Genomic DNA, 12,574 nt, shown 5'->3' with positions numbered 1-12,574 from the left:
TCAGCTGAAGTACTGTGTACAATTTTCGGTGCTTCGTTATACAAACGATGTGAATGCTTTGAAGTGAGTCCAAAAGCAGTTAACAAGAATGAGGAACTCCAGTTAGGAGGATAAATTGAAGAAGTTGGGATGGTACTCCTTAGAGAACAGAAGGTTAGGAGAAGATATGGCTGAAGTTTTAAAAATCATAAGCAGTCTAGGTGGAATACAGAGAGATAAACTGCTTCTGCTCAAGAACAAGACAACATAGATTTAAAGTGATCTGCAAAAGAAACAAGGGTAAAGTGAGGAAAACCTTTCTTACTTAATGAATAGTGAGGGTATAGAATGCAGTGCCAGGAAGTGTGGTGGAGACAGGTTCAATTGAGGCAGTGAAAATGGCACTGGATTGTTATTTGGACAAAAATAATGTGCCGTAGTGTGGGGAAAAAGCTAGAGATTGGTGCTAGGTATTGATGCTCATTTAATGAGCTGTTTGCAAGCTCAGTGGGCCGACTGGCCTCCTTCTGCGCTGTAATGCTTCTGTGATTTGCGGCTTTGCCTTCAGTCTCTTAATCCCTATAGCATTCTCCTCCGTATCATCCACACCATAACATTCATCTCCCAGCGGCCTCGAAAGGAATGCTGGACAAAGTCATTGGAATGTTATTAGCCCTCCAAGGGTAAGATTGCAAAGAGAAATTAAGAAAACATAGGCGTGTATTTCCTGATATTTAAAAGGCTATATCAAGATTTGGTTGAGCACTTTAAGATTTTGGAAGGAATGCAAAATGTTGGTACAATATTTTTGATAGTGGGGAGATTAGCTTAAGGGGACATAGCCTTGAATTGAAAGCTAAGCCACATAGGCATTAGGATACACAGATATGCTAAGAGTGTTAGAAGTGTGAAATCTTCCCCTACAAAATCAATAGATGCTAATTCAATTAATATTTTTGAATCTGACATTGTTTGAGTTTTGGTAGCCATTATGGACCAGAATACATATCAGCTATGATTATATTGGCTGTAATCAACTCAAGGAGTTGAATGGTCTACATCTGTTTATATTCTCTTCTCACTGTGTTCCTTTAATGCCCTCATATACGTTAAAAGAATATTGAAAAAGCTTTTGGTTACTTCAACTAATTTTTAAAATCATTTCCAACTTTAATACACTCTTGTAAATTTCATCATTAAAATTGATATATAAATGCAAGGTCGTCCTTTCTTTCTGCTATGTTGTGTGATGAACTGTTTTCTCTGTTGCAGATATAGATGGTTCTCATCGAAAGTGAGTATGCTGCTGAAGGTTACTTATCTGCTTATAAACAAAATGCCTTTGTGCATGTGTTTTCTTCCATGGACAGTGAAATGCTTTGCTTTGAACACTGCTAGAATGGAACTATTTTCTCTTCTTCATTCCCTTAACTCACTCGGAGTTGTATTCTTGTTTCATGACTTACAGGAATACCTATACAGTAAATGGAAAATCATCCTCAAAAAGTGAAAAAAATGGAGAGATGTAAGCCCAGATCAAGTATCATACAAATAATCAAATAAAAATTTTAGTTATATGCTACTGCAATTTCTTCATGTTGGGCTGACAAAGAGTTAAATGGATGTTTAATTTTGTTGTATTTAAAGATTAACACAGAAAAAAGAAGAAAGCATTAGGATCGGCTTTTTTGAGCTGGTAACTCTGACTTTTATTGCTAATATTTTTGCATTATATATTCTATGTAATACATTGAAATGTTCAGAATAATTTCCCCCCCAAAAATTTTTATATCACAGTGAATTTCTTTGATTGTTTCTTGCCTAGATTATAACCTAAGGAATTAAATTTCACCCTTGGATATTTCTGTGGGAGATGGCTAATGTATCAAAGATTCTAAATAGCACAAACCTGGAATTTTATTCTTGGTACAAATATTGCTGTAATTCTGGCATGAGCTACCAGTGACAATGTGTCTCTAATTTACATACTTCAGGGTAGAACTGTCTGCTGGAAAAGCCTGCCACAACTCAGCACCCATCATCCCTTCCTTACTCACCAGTACCCTTCATCCATCAGCAACCCACACTCATTACCTCATCACCAGCTCTATTCCCCCTTCCAATTATGTAAATATGTTGAAAATTGATTGTCAAATAATTTCAAATGCATACTTCATAATTTACACCAGTACAATGCCAGATATAGGCAAAATTTTCAGGAATGAGATATGCATAACCCACAAGAGCTGATAGATCAGGAAATGATTATGTTCTCTGGCTTTGACTATCACTTTGACTGTTTCTAGGAAGGATTCTGCAAACTGCCATTCAGAAGTATCACAGGAAATTATTTTCCTTTGCATTTTCTATCATGGCATTCTTATCTCGATGTCAAGAATGGACTTTTCCTTTTTTTCCCTACAATGGAGGCAGTCTAGGAAAAGGAAGAAGAGTAATGATGCATATAGAGTAAGTCTATAGCAAAAGTGAAGACTATTTAGGAGACACCCTATCTCTAGAGTATACAGAAAATGCTGCTCCATCAATCATGGATCATGTCAGGCCAATCAAAAGAAGCAATAGAGCCAATAAAGAGTCACAGCAGGAACTATCTCCCATTTCAAACTGACCTCCAAATATATTTTCATATCACAAAGTAGCTTAACTGTTCGCAATTTTTTTTAATCATCATGCTTACCTTTGTGAATGTTCTGAACAGATGTTCAAGCAAATGTCATGCGTTTGGGTGTTTTCAAGTAATGAGGAAACAATTCATGAATCACTTTTTTTCGGCGTGGAAGAGCCTGATACTTTGGCTGACAATGGACTTAGTGCTATTAAGTAGAGGCATCACATGATAAAGGAGTTTTGCTGAGTCAATTTGAGGTTTTTCTTATCTCACTAACAGGCTGTGAAATTGAGGTTAGGAACGTATCATCAATCACTTTTGCAACATAGAATGTAAACAATTGGTTCCACGTTAGGCCATGTGCAATATATTTTCCATTCTCCAGACTGCCAATGAACAGTGTGCGTCATCGGTGGCATTTACAGGCAAGAGTCAATGCCGAATAGAGATAACAGTTGCAGCTGCTGCCACAAAATCACCCACTATTCCTATTAAAGACCCACATTCAATGACATATTAATGACTAGTTTTAACATTCTTGGAGGCAGACTCCAGACTGAGAGATTGAAAATCCCTTGACCACAAAATGCATTGCGTTCAAACAGAAGAGTAATGAACAAGAGAATTAAATCTCCATCAGGGGCATTGGAACAGGCAAGCAATTCTTAACTCATTCTTAACAATGCTTAACCGTTCCTGATTTACAGCATCCACAGTTTTATTGATTTTTATTGAGCAATTCTTAATGCACTGTTTGTTTTCAGCAGTCACTGGATTAGGGAAAGGACATAGAAAGAAGGGAGTGATTGTTGTCACAAAAGGATAGTTATTTCTAAGTGATATGATCTGTGTCTGTGATACATCACAGGGTGGTACAAGCTGGGAATGAGCTGCCAGAGGAAGAAGGGAAGGCAAATGTGTACTTAAATAAAAAGAGTGTAGAGAGATATGGGCTAAATGCTGGCAAATGGGACTAAATTAATTTGGGATATCTTAAATTTCTTTAAGATCTTCCAAATAAAAGATAATGTGTGTAAATTCCCATTTGTATACCTGATATGTCTAATGCTCTAAACCAGCAACTTTTTCCATAACACTGCCCTCACATCAGAACTGGGAAATGTTATAACAAATGTAAAGGTTTTGACATGGTATTTTCAAATTAGAATCAGCTGTGCACCAAACTTCATAATGACCCTCATACAAAATTTAAAACTTGTTAATGTTTTAAAGTCATAAACAGATTTTTGGTGCGTGAATAACTTCTTTACCCATTTGTTTTATCACTGTATTATCACTCATTGGTCTTTTTCTCATGTGACACATTTTTCCGAGGATAGAAAATGAAAAGCAAATGTTTATCTTACAATATAATGTTAAATATTCTTTCTTCCAGTTCAAGTTTGCTTCCTGCTATGAAATCACCCTGATGGTATGCGGAGGAATCTGTGCTCTGCTTCACGGAGTAGCCCAACCTGCCATTCTAGTGGTGTTTGGCTTGTTGACAGATACCTTTATTGCATATGACATTGAATTACAAGAATTGAAAGACCAAGAAAAGATTTGCAATTATAATACCAGCATGATAACTTGGGTGAATGGGTCAGAGTACCATAACCAAAAAAATGAGACAGTGCCATGTGGGTAAGTTGATGCTTACTTTCTCTGCAGCTTTCTTTGTTCATTTTTGATCTACTCATTTACTTGCCTTCTGCTTCAATCAGATGGACAGGGTATTGAGATCTCTGGGTGAGTCTCAGCATTCTGTCAAGGTGTTGACTCATTATTAGCCTGTGATACACCTACGTGCATGGTCCACAATATTTCCTGGTGAGTGGGATGAACCTGCTGGTGCAGAATTTATGGGAACTAGCTGCATGGGCCGCTTTTTTGCAGAAAAATCCGAGTGTTTAAAATGTATTTGGATCAAGTACATTATAATTTCTTATCTTTTAAAAATAGGATTTGTCTCTGAATCCTACTCACCTATCTGCAGCCGGTAATAGATAAGAACCCATGTGCAATAATTCACTGAGGGAAGCAGTAGATATTTTGGAATTTTGTAAAATAATTGAAATTGCTGAAAATATTTGCATTGTCTATTGTTTGTTATTAACTTTTAGAGTTTTAGCATAGTTTAAAATGATTGATTTAAAATTATAAACTGAATATTCTTGAATTGAGCAGAAAATACTGTGTAATTTGAAGCAGGATGATCTCATAAATGTTACAATAAAATATGATACACAGATCAAGAAGCAACACTATATCGAATTGGAACTTAAGCAATCTTAGTCACCATGTTTCACATGAGGACTGATGTTAAAGGGCCCAAAATATATTATTGCAAAGCAGTAATGATATAAATAGACATGCCAGAGAAATCAAGTTTTTTTTAAAAATCCATTTGTGGGAATTAGGCATTGCTCGCTGGCCAGCATTTATTGCTTGATTCCAGCTGCCCTGAAACTGAATGGTTTGTTAGGCCATTTCAGAGGGCAGTTGAGAGTCAACCATATTGCCTTGGGTCTGGAGTCACATGTAGGTCAAACCAGGTGAGGGTGGCAGATTTCTTTCCCTGAAGGATATTTATGAGCCAGATGGGTTTTTCCTGGCAATTGGCAATGGCTTCATAGTAAACAGTAGAATTTTAACTCCAGACTTTTTAAAAATTGAATTCTAATTCCACCATCTGCTGTGGTGGAGTTCGAACCTGGGTTCCCAGAACATTAGCTGAGTTTCTGAATGAGCAGCCTAGATATTGCCTCCCCCAATACATACTATGAATGAAATGGCCCTAAAGCTGAACTTAAACAAAGTATCTAACATTTCTGTACATTTTCTCCATGCTTTCTTAAGCAGGAATATCACGCTCCCAAAAACTTAATAATTTTTAACATCTCATCTCTCTTCTAGTTCAGATCTGTTTGTCTGGACAATCACAGAATCTTACAGAACTGGAGGTGGCCTTCAGCCATCATCTCTGTGCAAGCAACAACTATCTAACATGTTTTTGTGCAAGTCATCTTATGATTAGAATGAGCAAAGTCAGAAATCGCACAACACCAGATTATAGTCCAACAGGTTTATTTAAAAACACAAGCTTTCAGAGCCTCAGTCCTTCTTCAGGTGTTTGTGAGAAAGTAGTATCAGACACAGAATTTATAAGTTAAAGATCAAAGGATAATCCATTGTTGAGGATGTACTAAACAAACCTAAGATGCTGTTAAACCTTTAATCAGTCAGAAGGTTTTAATTGATTAATGTGCACATGTAAATCCCCGAATTCCTTTCAAGTCACAATGCTGAGAGAACTAAAGGTTTTATCAGTGAAAAGAATAAGGTGACATTGTAGGTCAGACAATGCATGCTTGGTGTGAAACCTCATTTAGAATCTGTTTGTGTTTTAATTTGTAGTCACTCTGGTTGTATTTCTAAAGTAGAAATTCATAAAACGCCATATTGACGGTCTATAATTGTGTGCTCTTTGAACAGAATAAAATGTATCTGCAAATAAAATTCACCCCATAGATTCACGCGTGTGTGTGTGTGTGTGTGTGTGTGTGTGTGAGAGAGAGAGATTGTGTGTGTGTGTTTTTTAATAAACTTGTTGGACTATAATGTGGTGCCATGTGATTACTGACCTTGTCCATCCTAGTCCAACACCGGTGCCTCCATATCATGGCTATCATCAACACCAACTGGTGGCTGAAAGTGGAGATGATCTCCAAGAAAATTGTGCACGTCAACACAGACATCAAGTTTCTACAGAAAGGTAACAAAGCACAAAAGATCCCAAAAGGACTGCAGATCGTGAACCCACTCATGTCGACCTACAACACTGATTATGCTGAGAGACTTTGACGTTGCACCACTCACAAACTCCACAATCATCTTGTTCACCAACTCTAGAACAAATGCTGTAACCTTGAAATCACGATAGAGTCCATATTCTCAGTTTGCGCTCAAGATACAGCATTTACAGTTACGAGACACTGCCAAACAGATGAGGCGACAGAACTACACAACCTACATACACATCAAGAACAAGAAACTTAGCATCACCACCAGCGATGACCAAGTGTCCCTTGGCACCCCAGTTGAAGGTGGTACTACCACAGGAAAATCCATTGTCAACTTATCTGACCACATCCGTCAACCAAACAAGAGCAAAGTTCTCAGCCGAGAATTCAATTTCTGACCCACCACCAAAATGGACTCCACTAGTCTCGTGGCAGACAATTCTTCCAAAATGTCAGCAGTGAGCCCAGTGAGACAACCAACGAACTAGATCAGTCGACAGAGAGATCCATGGGGGAGGGGGCACAGAAGGAGTCTAATTGGACCCGTCTGGAGGACCGTTGCGCAGGGCTCGACAGATAGGCTTAAGACCATCTGATCAAAGAACACAATTGTTAACTGAACAGATTTTTGGTCCAGTCCTTCAGAATACACCACACACTCCCATCCCACATATTTCCGGTGTATGGGACTTCTACTGCCTTGCAAAGATGCACAAAGCCAACACATCTGGATGTCCCGTTGTATCAGGCAATCGGACCATGTGTGAGAACCTCTGTGGCTATAAACTAATTGTACAGGGAAACGCAGCTTCTGACGTGGCATTACAGATTTCTTACAGAAACTCAGCACCCACGAACCAGTCAAACCAGGAACATTCCTCGTTGCAATGGATGTTTTGGCACTCTACACCAGCATCCCCCACAACAAGGGCATCACTGCAACAGCCTCAGTACTCAATACCACTAACTGCCAATTTCCAGGTGCCATTCTAAAACTCATCCGCTTCATCCTCGACAACAAAGTTCTCACCTTCAACAACCAGTCCTTCATCCAAACACACCGAACAGCCATGGGGACCAGATTTGCTCCCCAACATGCCAACTTTTTCATGCACATGTTCAAACGAGCCTTCTTTGCTGCACACAACCACTGACAAACATTATACACCAGATACATTGACAACATTTTCTTCCTTTGGAGACCTGGCAAGTAATCACTGAAACAACTACATAGTGAAATCAACAAGTTTCATCTCACCATCAGATGGACTACTCTTTAGAATCAGTCTCATTCTTGGACACATGCTTCTCAATCAAGGATCGACACCTCTGTACATCGCTCTACTGCAAGCCCACAGATAACCTCATGATACTGTACTTTTCTATTTTCCACCTGAAACATAGTTTTTTTCTTATTCATTCAAGGTATGGGGGAGTTGCCTGACCAGGCAGCATTTATTGCCCATCTATAATTGCCGACAGGGCAGTTGAGAGTCAATCACATTGCTATGGGTCTGGACTCACGTTAGGCCAGACCAGGTAAGAACGGCAGTTTCCTTCTCTAAAGGACATTAGTGAACCAGATAGGCTTTTCCAATAATTGACAATGGGTTCATGGTCATCATTGGATCCCTAATTCCAGGTGTCTTACTGAATTCAAATTCCATCATCTGCCATGGTGGGGTTCAAACCCAGGTCCCCAGAATTTTATTTGGGTCTCTGGATTAACAGTCCAGTAATAATAACACTAGGCAATTGCCTCACCTTAATATTAACACAAGCCATCCCCTACAGGCAAGCCCTACACACACACACAATCTGTTTGGATGAGAAGGAATGAGACAGACAACCGAAGGTCTTGAAGGATGCCCCCATAGGAACAGGATACGACGCCCAACTCATCGATTGCCAGTTCCAATGTGCCACAGCGAAAAGTCATAATAATCTCCTCAGAAGACAGACACGGGATATGTCCAATAGGATGCCCTATGACATCCAGTACTTCTCGGGAGTGGAGAAACTATGCCACGTTCTTCATAGCCTTCAACGTATTATTGATGACGATGAGCACCTCACCAACGTCTTCCCCTCATCTCCCCTTCTCACTTTCAAACAACTGCCAAACCTTAAACAGACCATTGTTCACAGCAAACTATCCAGTCTTCAGGACACCATCAACTACAACACTATACAAGCCTGTTATGGTAACTTCTGCAAGATATGTCAGATCATCAACATGGACACTACCATTACACATGGGAAAACCACCCACCACATGCATTGCAGGTACTCATGTGACTTGGTCAACATTGCCTATCTCACAGTCTGCAGTCAAGGATGCCCCAAGGCATGGTACATTGGCAAAACCATGCAGACACTATGACAATAGTTCAACAGACACAGCGCAACAATCACCTGACACGTATGTTCCGTCCCAGTGGGGGAACACTTCAGTGGTCAAGGATATTCAGTCTCGGATCTTCAGGTAAACTTCCTCCAAGGCAGACTTCAGGATATTCAACAACGCAGTCACCGAGCAGAGGTTGATACTCAAGTTCGGTACCCATGAGGACGGCCTCAACCAGGATCTTGGGTTCATGTCGCATTACAGGGAACGCCACTACACTACACATACTCATCCACACACTATCTCTCTTTTTCTCTCTCTCTCCCCCACCCCTCTCACATACACACGAACACACACACACATGAATGGAGTGAATTTGCATTTGTAGAAATATTCATTTTGTTCAAAATGCAGGCAATTTATAGACAGTCGATTAATTTGATGTTTTATAAATTCCTACTTTAGAAATAAAACCAGTTTGAATCCAAACTAAAAGACAGATTCTAAACAAGGTCTCACACCTAACATGCATTGTCTGACCTAAAATGTCACCTTTTCTTTACACTAATAAAACCTTTAGTTCTCTCAGGACTGTGGCTCGAAAGGAATTCAGGAATTTACAAATGTTGTGAAAATCAGAAGCTTTATTTCAAAGAAAACCAACGGTGTGTTATGGTATAAGTAATGAAGCCTTAATAATTTGATTCTTATTTATTATGATAAATATTTTATGAATAAGATTGCCACCAGTACAGCATCAGCAATAAATTAAATACGTGAGCTAAAAATTTTGAATTTGTCTTTGCAGGGTCTTAGATATTGAGTATGAAATGTCCATGTTTGCTTATTATTACATTGCAATAGGACTATTTGTGTTCTTCCTGGGTTACTGCCAGGTAGGTTTTAAGTGAATCTAGTTTTCAACTGTTAATTTCCAACAATTGATCATCCATTATAGCAAGATTTCTAAACTGATAACTAATTGAATACTTTAGTTAAACTAAGAATATTTTGATTTGTGCAATGATAGAAGGTTATCAGCAATGTTAAAAACTTCTCATGCTTCCTATCATTAAACAAGACAGCATCTGTGATAGGGACCCCATTAATCTGATTGGTGTTCACAATAATCAACATTATCTTCAGTACTGATACCCAAACACAAATTAATATTTAATTGCAGAATTCTAAATCTTTTGTAAAGTAGTAAATTGTGAGCTTAATTCGACTGATGACTGTTCATGTCTCCATGGAGAAGGTAAAAATGCATTCATTTTTGCAAATATCTTTTCTGCTTGTTATGTCAACTTTGAATTGGTCGACTATTCAGAATGAGGAATTTTCTCAAAAATGGGGAATGGCTTTCACATGCTTAGAAACTCTGAATTGTCCTGTTTGTGAACATCAATTAGTTTTCCTTATGTTACATTAATTGGTAAAAAAGCCCACTCTGATTTATGAAGTATTCTGAAGTATTCCTGAAGTATTAAAGCAGACCAAGTAAATTATGCTTTTTCCAGTTGTGCTAAATATCCTTTCTTAAATTTTTGTTTAACAAATAAGGAGAAGCACCATAGCATTAGTGGCTACATCACAATGCAAAGATTGCATTTCAACAGCAAAACTCGCAACAGTGACATGAGGGAAAATATGTTTTCACAACAAATGGGAATAATCCAGAATACACTAGCAGATAATGTTATGGAGACAGGTTTTAACTGAGGATCCAAGGTGTTGCTGCTGCCTCACAGAGCCTTATGAGGGAATCTAGACCAGGTGATATAGCCTCAGAATAAATGATCTCCTATTTAAGATGAGATAACAGTTCACTTCCACCCTCGAGCAACTGTGTGGAGTTTGCATGTTCTCCTTGTGTCCGGATGGGTTTCCATCAGGTGCTCCAGCTTTCTCCCGTCGTCTAAAGATGTGCAGCTTAGGTGGATTGGCCATGCTAAATTGCCCACAGTGTTCAGGGATGTGTAGGTGTGGTATATTAGCCATGGAAAATACAGGGTTATAAGGACATGGAAGGGGATGAATCTGGGTGGGATGCTCTTCGGAGGGTTGGTGTGGACTTGCTGGGCTGAATGGTCTGTTTCCACACTGTAGGGAGTCTAAGGAGTCTAATTTTGTAACAGCTATGTTTCCAGTGATGTCATTGGAAAGAAGAAATTCTGGGACCCACTCCTGCCAAAATTCTATCCTCCCACTCAAAATACAATTTGCCTTCAAGGCAAAGGGATTTTAGCGGTGACACTAATCCTACCTACTCCTTCGCAGTTAGAGCCAGGGGCACCAATGCAAGCAGCTATTAATGTCACACATCACAATCTCACCACACATTCATCATTAGAATTCTTCATTTTGAAAAAGACAAAAATATATAACACCTGCTCCTGTCCATATTGTGTCTCTCTGACTAACTATAAAATGGCATACAGATCTGCAAGTTCTCATTGATGAATCAAAAAATGATCATGAAAATGCAATTAGAATTTGGGAGGACAAATGGAAGGGCTGACCATTATTGCAATAAAGATAGACTATAAAAGATGGAAAGTCTAGAAGCAAATACACAAGACACACAAAGAGTGCTGTGTACAGTTTTGGTCACCATATTTAAAGAGTCATTTCGGAGAAGGTTCACTAAATTGATTCCTGGGATGAAGGAGCTGTCCTGGAAGGAAAAGTGGGACTGTATTGGAGTTTAAAAGGAGAGTTGATCTTATTTAAAGATATAAGGTTCCAAGCAGGGTTACATTTTAAAGCACATACTAAAAGGATATTTCCCCTTATGAGGGAATCTAGACTAGGTGATATAGTCACAGAATAAAGGATCTCCTATTTAAGATGAGAAAACAAGGAATTTAGAGGGCTGTTAATCTTTGAAATTCTCTTCCCAAGATAGCAACAAAAGCAGTGTGATTGAACATAGATAATAAAATGTGAGGCTGGATGAACACAGCAGGCCAAGCAGCATCTCAGGAGCACAAAAGCTGTTGTTTCGGGCCTAGACCATGAGATGCTGCTGGGCCTGCTGTGTTCATCCAGCCTCACATTTTATTATCTTGGATTCTCCAGCATCTGCAGTTCCCATTATCACTGATTGAACATATTCAAGGCTGAGTTCAACAAGTTTTTGATTTACAAGGGATAAGTGGGAATGTGGAGTTAAGGCCATATACAAATCAGCAATGATCTTAATAGATAAGAGAGTAGGCTCAAGGATCTGAAAGAGGTACTCCTGTTCCTTATGTCTTATATTCTCACAAAAAGGAATTTCAAGACCTTGTTAGTGTTTGTTTTGAGACCAACATCTACAATTAATAATCTCAAGTCATGTATAACATGACAAGGTAGAGCTCCACGAATTCTACTCCATTAATATAATATGCGCTAATGAAATCCATCTAATGCAAAACACTTATCCCTGACAGGGTGAGAGAAGAGTCTTTCCTCACCATTCTAGTCTGAATTGAATAGAAATAGAAATGAAAACAATAACATTTCCAGCTAAACTCTAACCCATTTGTTCATTTCCCCACATAGTGTAAAGGCTGAGGGTAGCAGCAAAACAGATATACTAGTGTAATTATGTTACATCTTCTGTTGCTAGATATGCTTCTGGGTTACAGCAGCAGCCCGACAGGTTCGAAAAATAAGAAAGGCTTATTTCAAACAAATTATGCGAATGGAGATTGGTTGGTTTGACTGTAATTCTGCTGGAGAATTGAATACAAGGATGTCAGAGTGAGTATGCTATTAAACTTCATGAAACAAATTTACGCTGCCTATGAAAACATGCGAGCCAATAAA

The 12,574-nt window shown here is 38.7% G+C and overlaps 1 protein-coding gene across 9 annotated transcripts in view; it reads left to right on the top strand.

Moving 5' to 3' along the window:
* LOC125454018 (bile salt export pump) overlaps positions 1 to 12,574 on the top strand; it is a 104,257-nt gene that overhangs the window by 24,938 nt on the left and 66,745 nt on the right. For 6 of the 9 annotated variants that reach the window (XM_059647345.1, XM_059647346.1, XM_059647351.1 and 3 more), the window contains 6 exons: positions 1,252 to 1,273; positions 1,448 to 1,504; positions 1,627 to 1,675; positions 4,005 to 4,252; positions 9,567 to 9,654; positions 12,375 to 12,508. In XM_059647345.1, coding sequence (XP_059503328.1) covers positions 1,252 to 1,273; positions 1,448 to 1,504; positions 1,627 to 1,675; positions 4,005 to 4,252; positions 9,567 to 9,654; positions 12,375 to 12,508 — 598 coding nt within the window. Of the gene's footprint in view, positions 1 to 1,251; positions 1,274 to 1,447; positions 1,505 to 1,626; positions 1,676 to 2,056; positions 2,449 to 4,004; positions 4,253 to 9,566; positions 9,655 to 12,374; positions 12,509 to 12,574 lie in introns of those variants that run through there. The other 3 variants (XM_059647350.1, XM_059647348.1, XM_059647352.1) reach the window with 3 other exon arrangements.

The sequence above is a fragment of the Stegostoma tigrinum genome, chromosome 7 (assembly GCF_030684315.1).
Source record: "Stegostoma tigrinum isolate sSteTig4 chromosome 7, sSteTig4.hap1, whole genome shotgun sequence".
Classification (NCBI taxonomy): Eukaryota; Metazoa; Chordata; class Chondrichthyes; order Orectolobiformes; family Stegostomatidae; genus Stegostoma; species Stegostoma tigrinum.
This window is presented reverse-complemented; position numbering and strand designations above follow the sequence as displayed.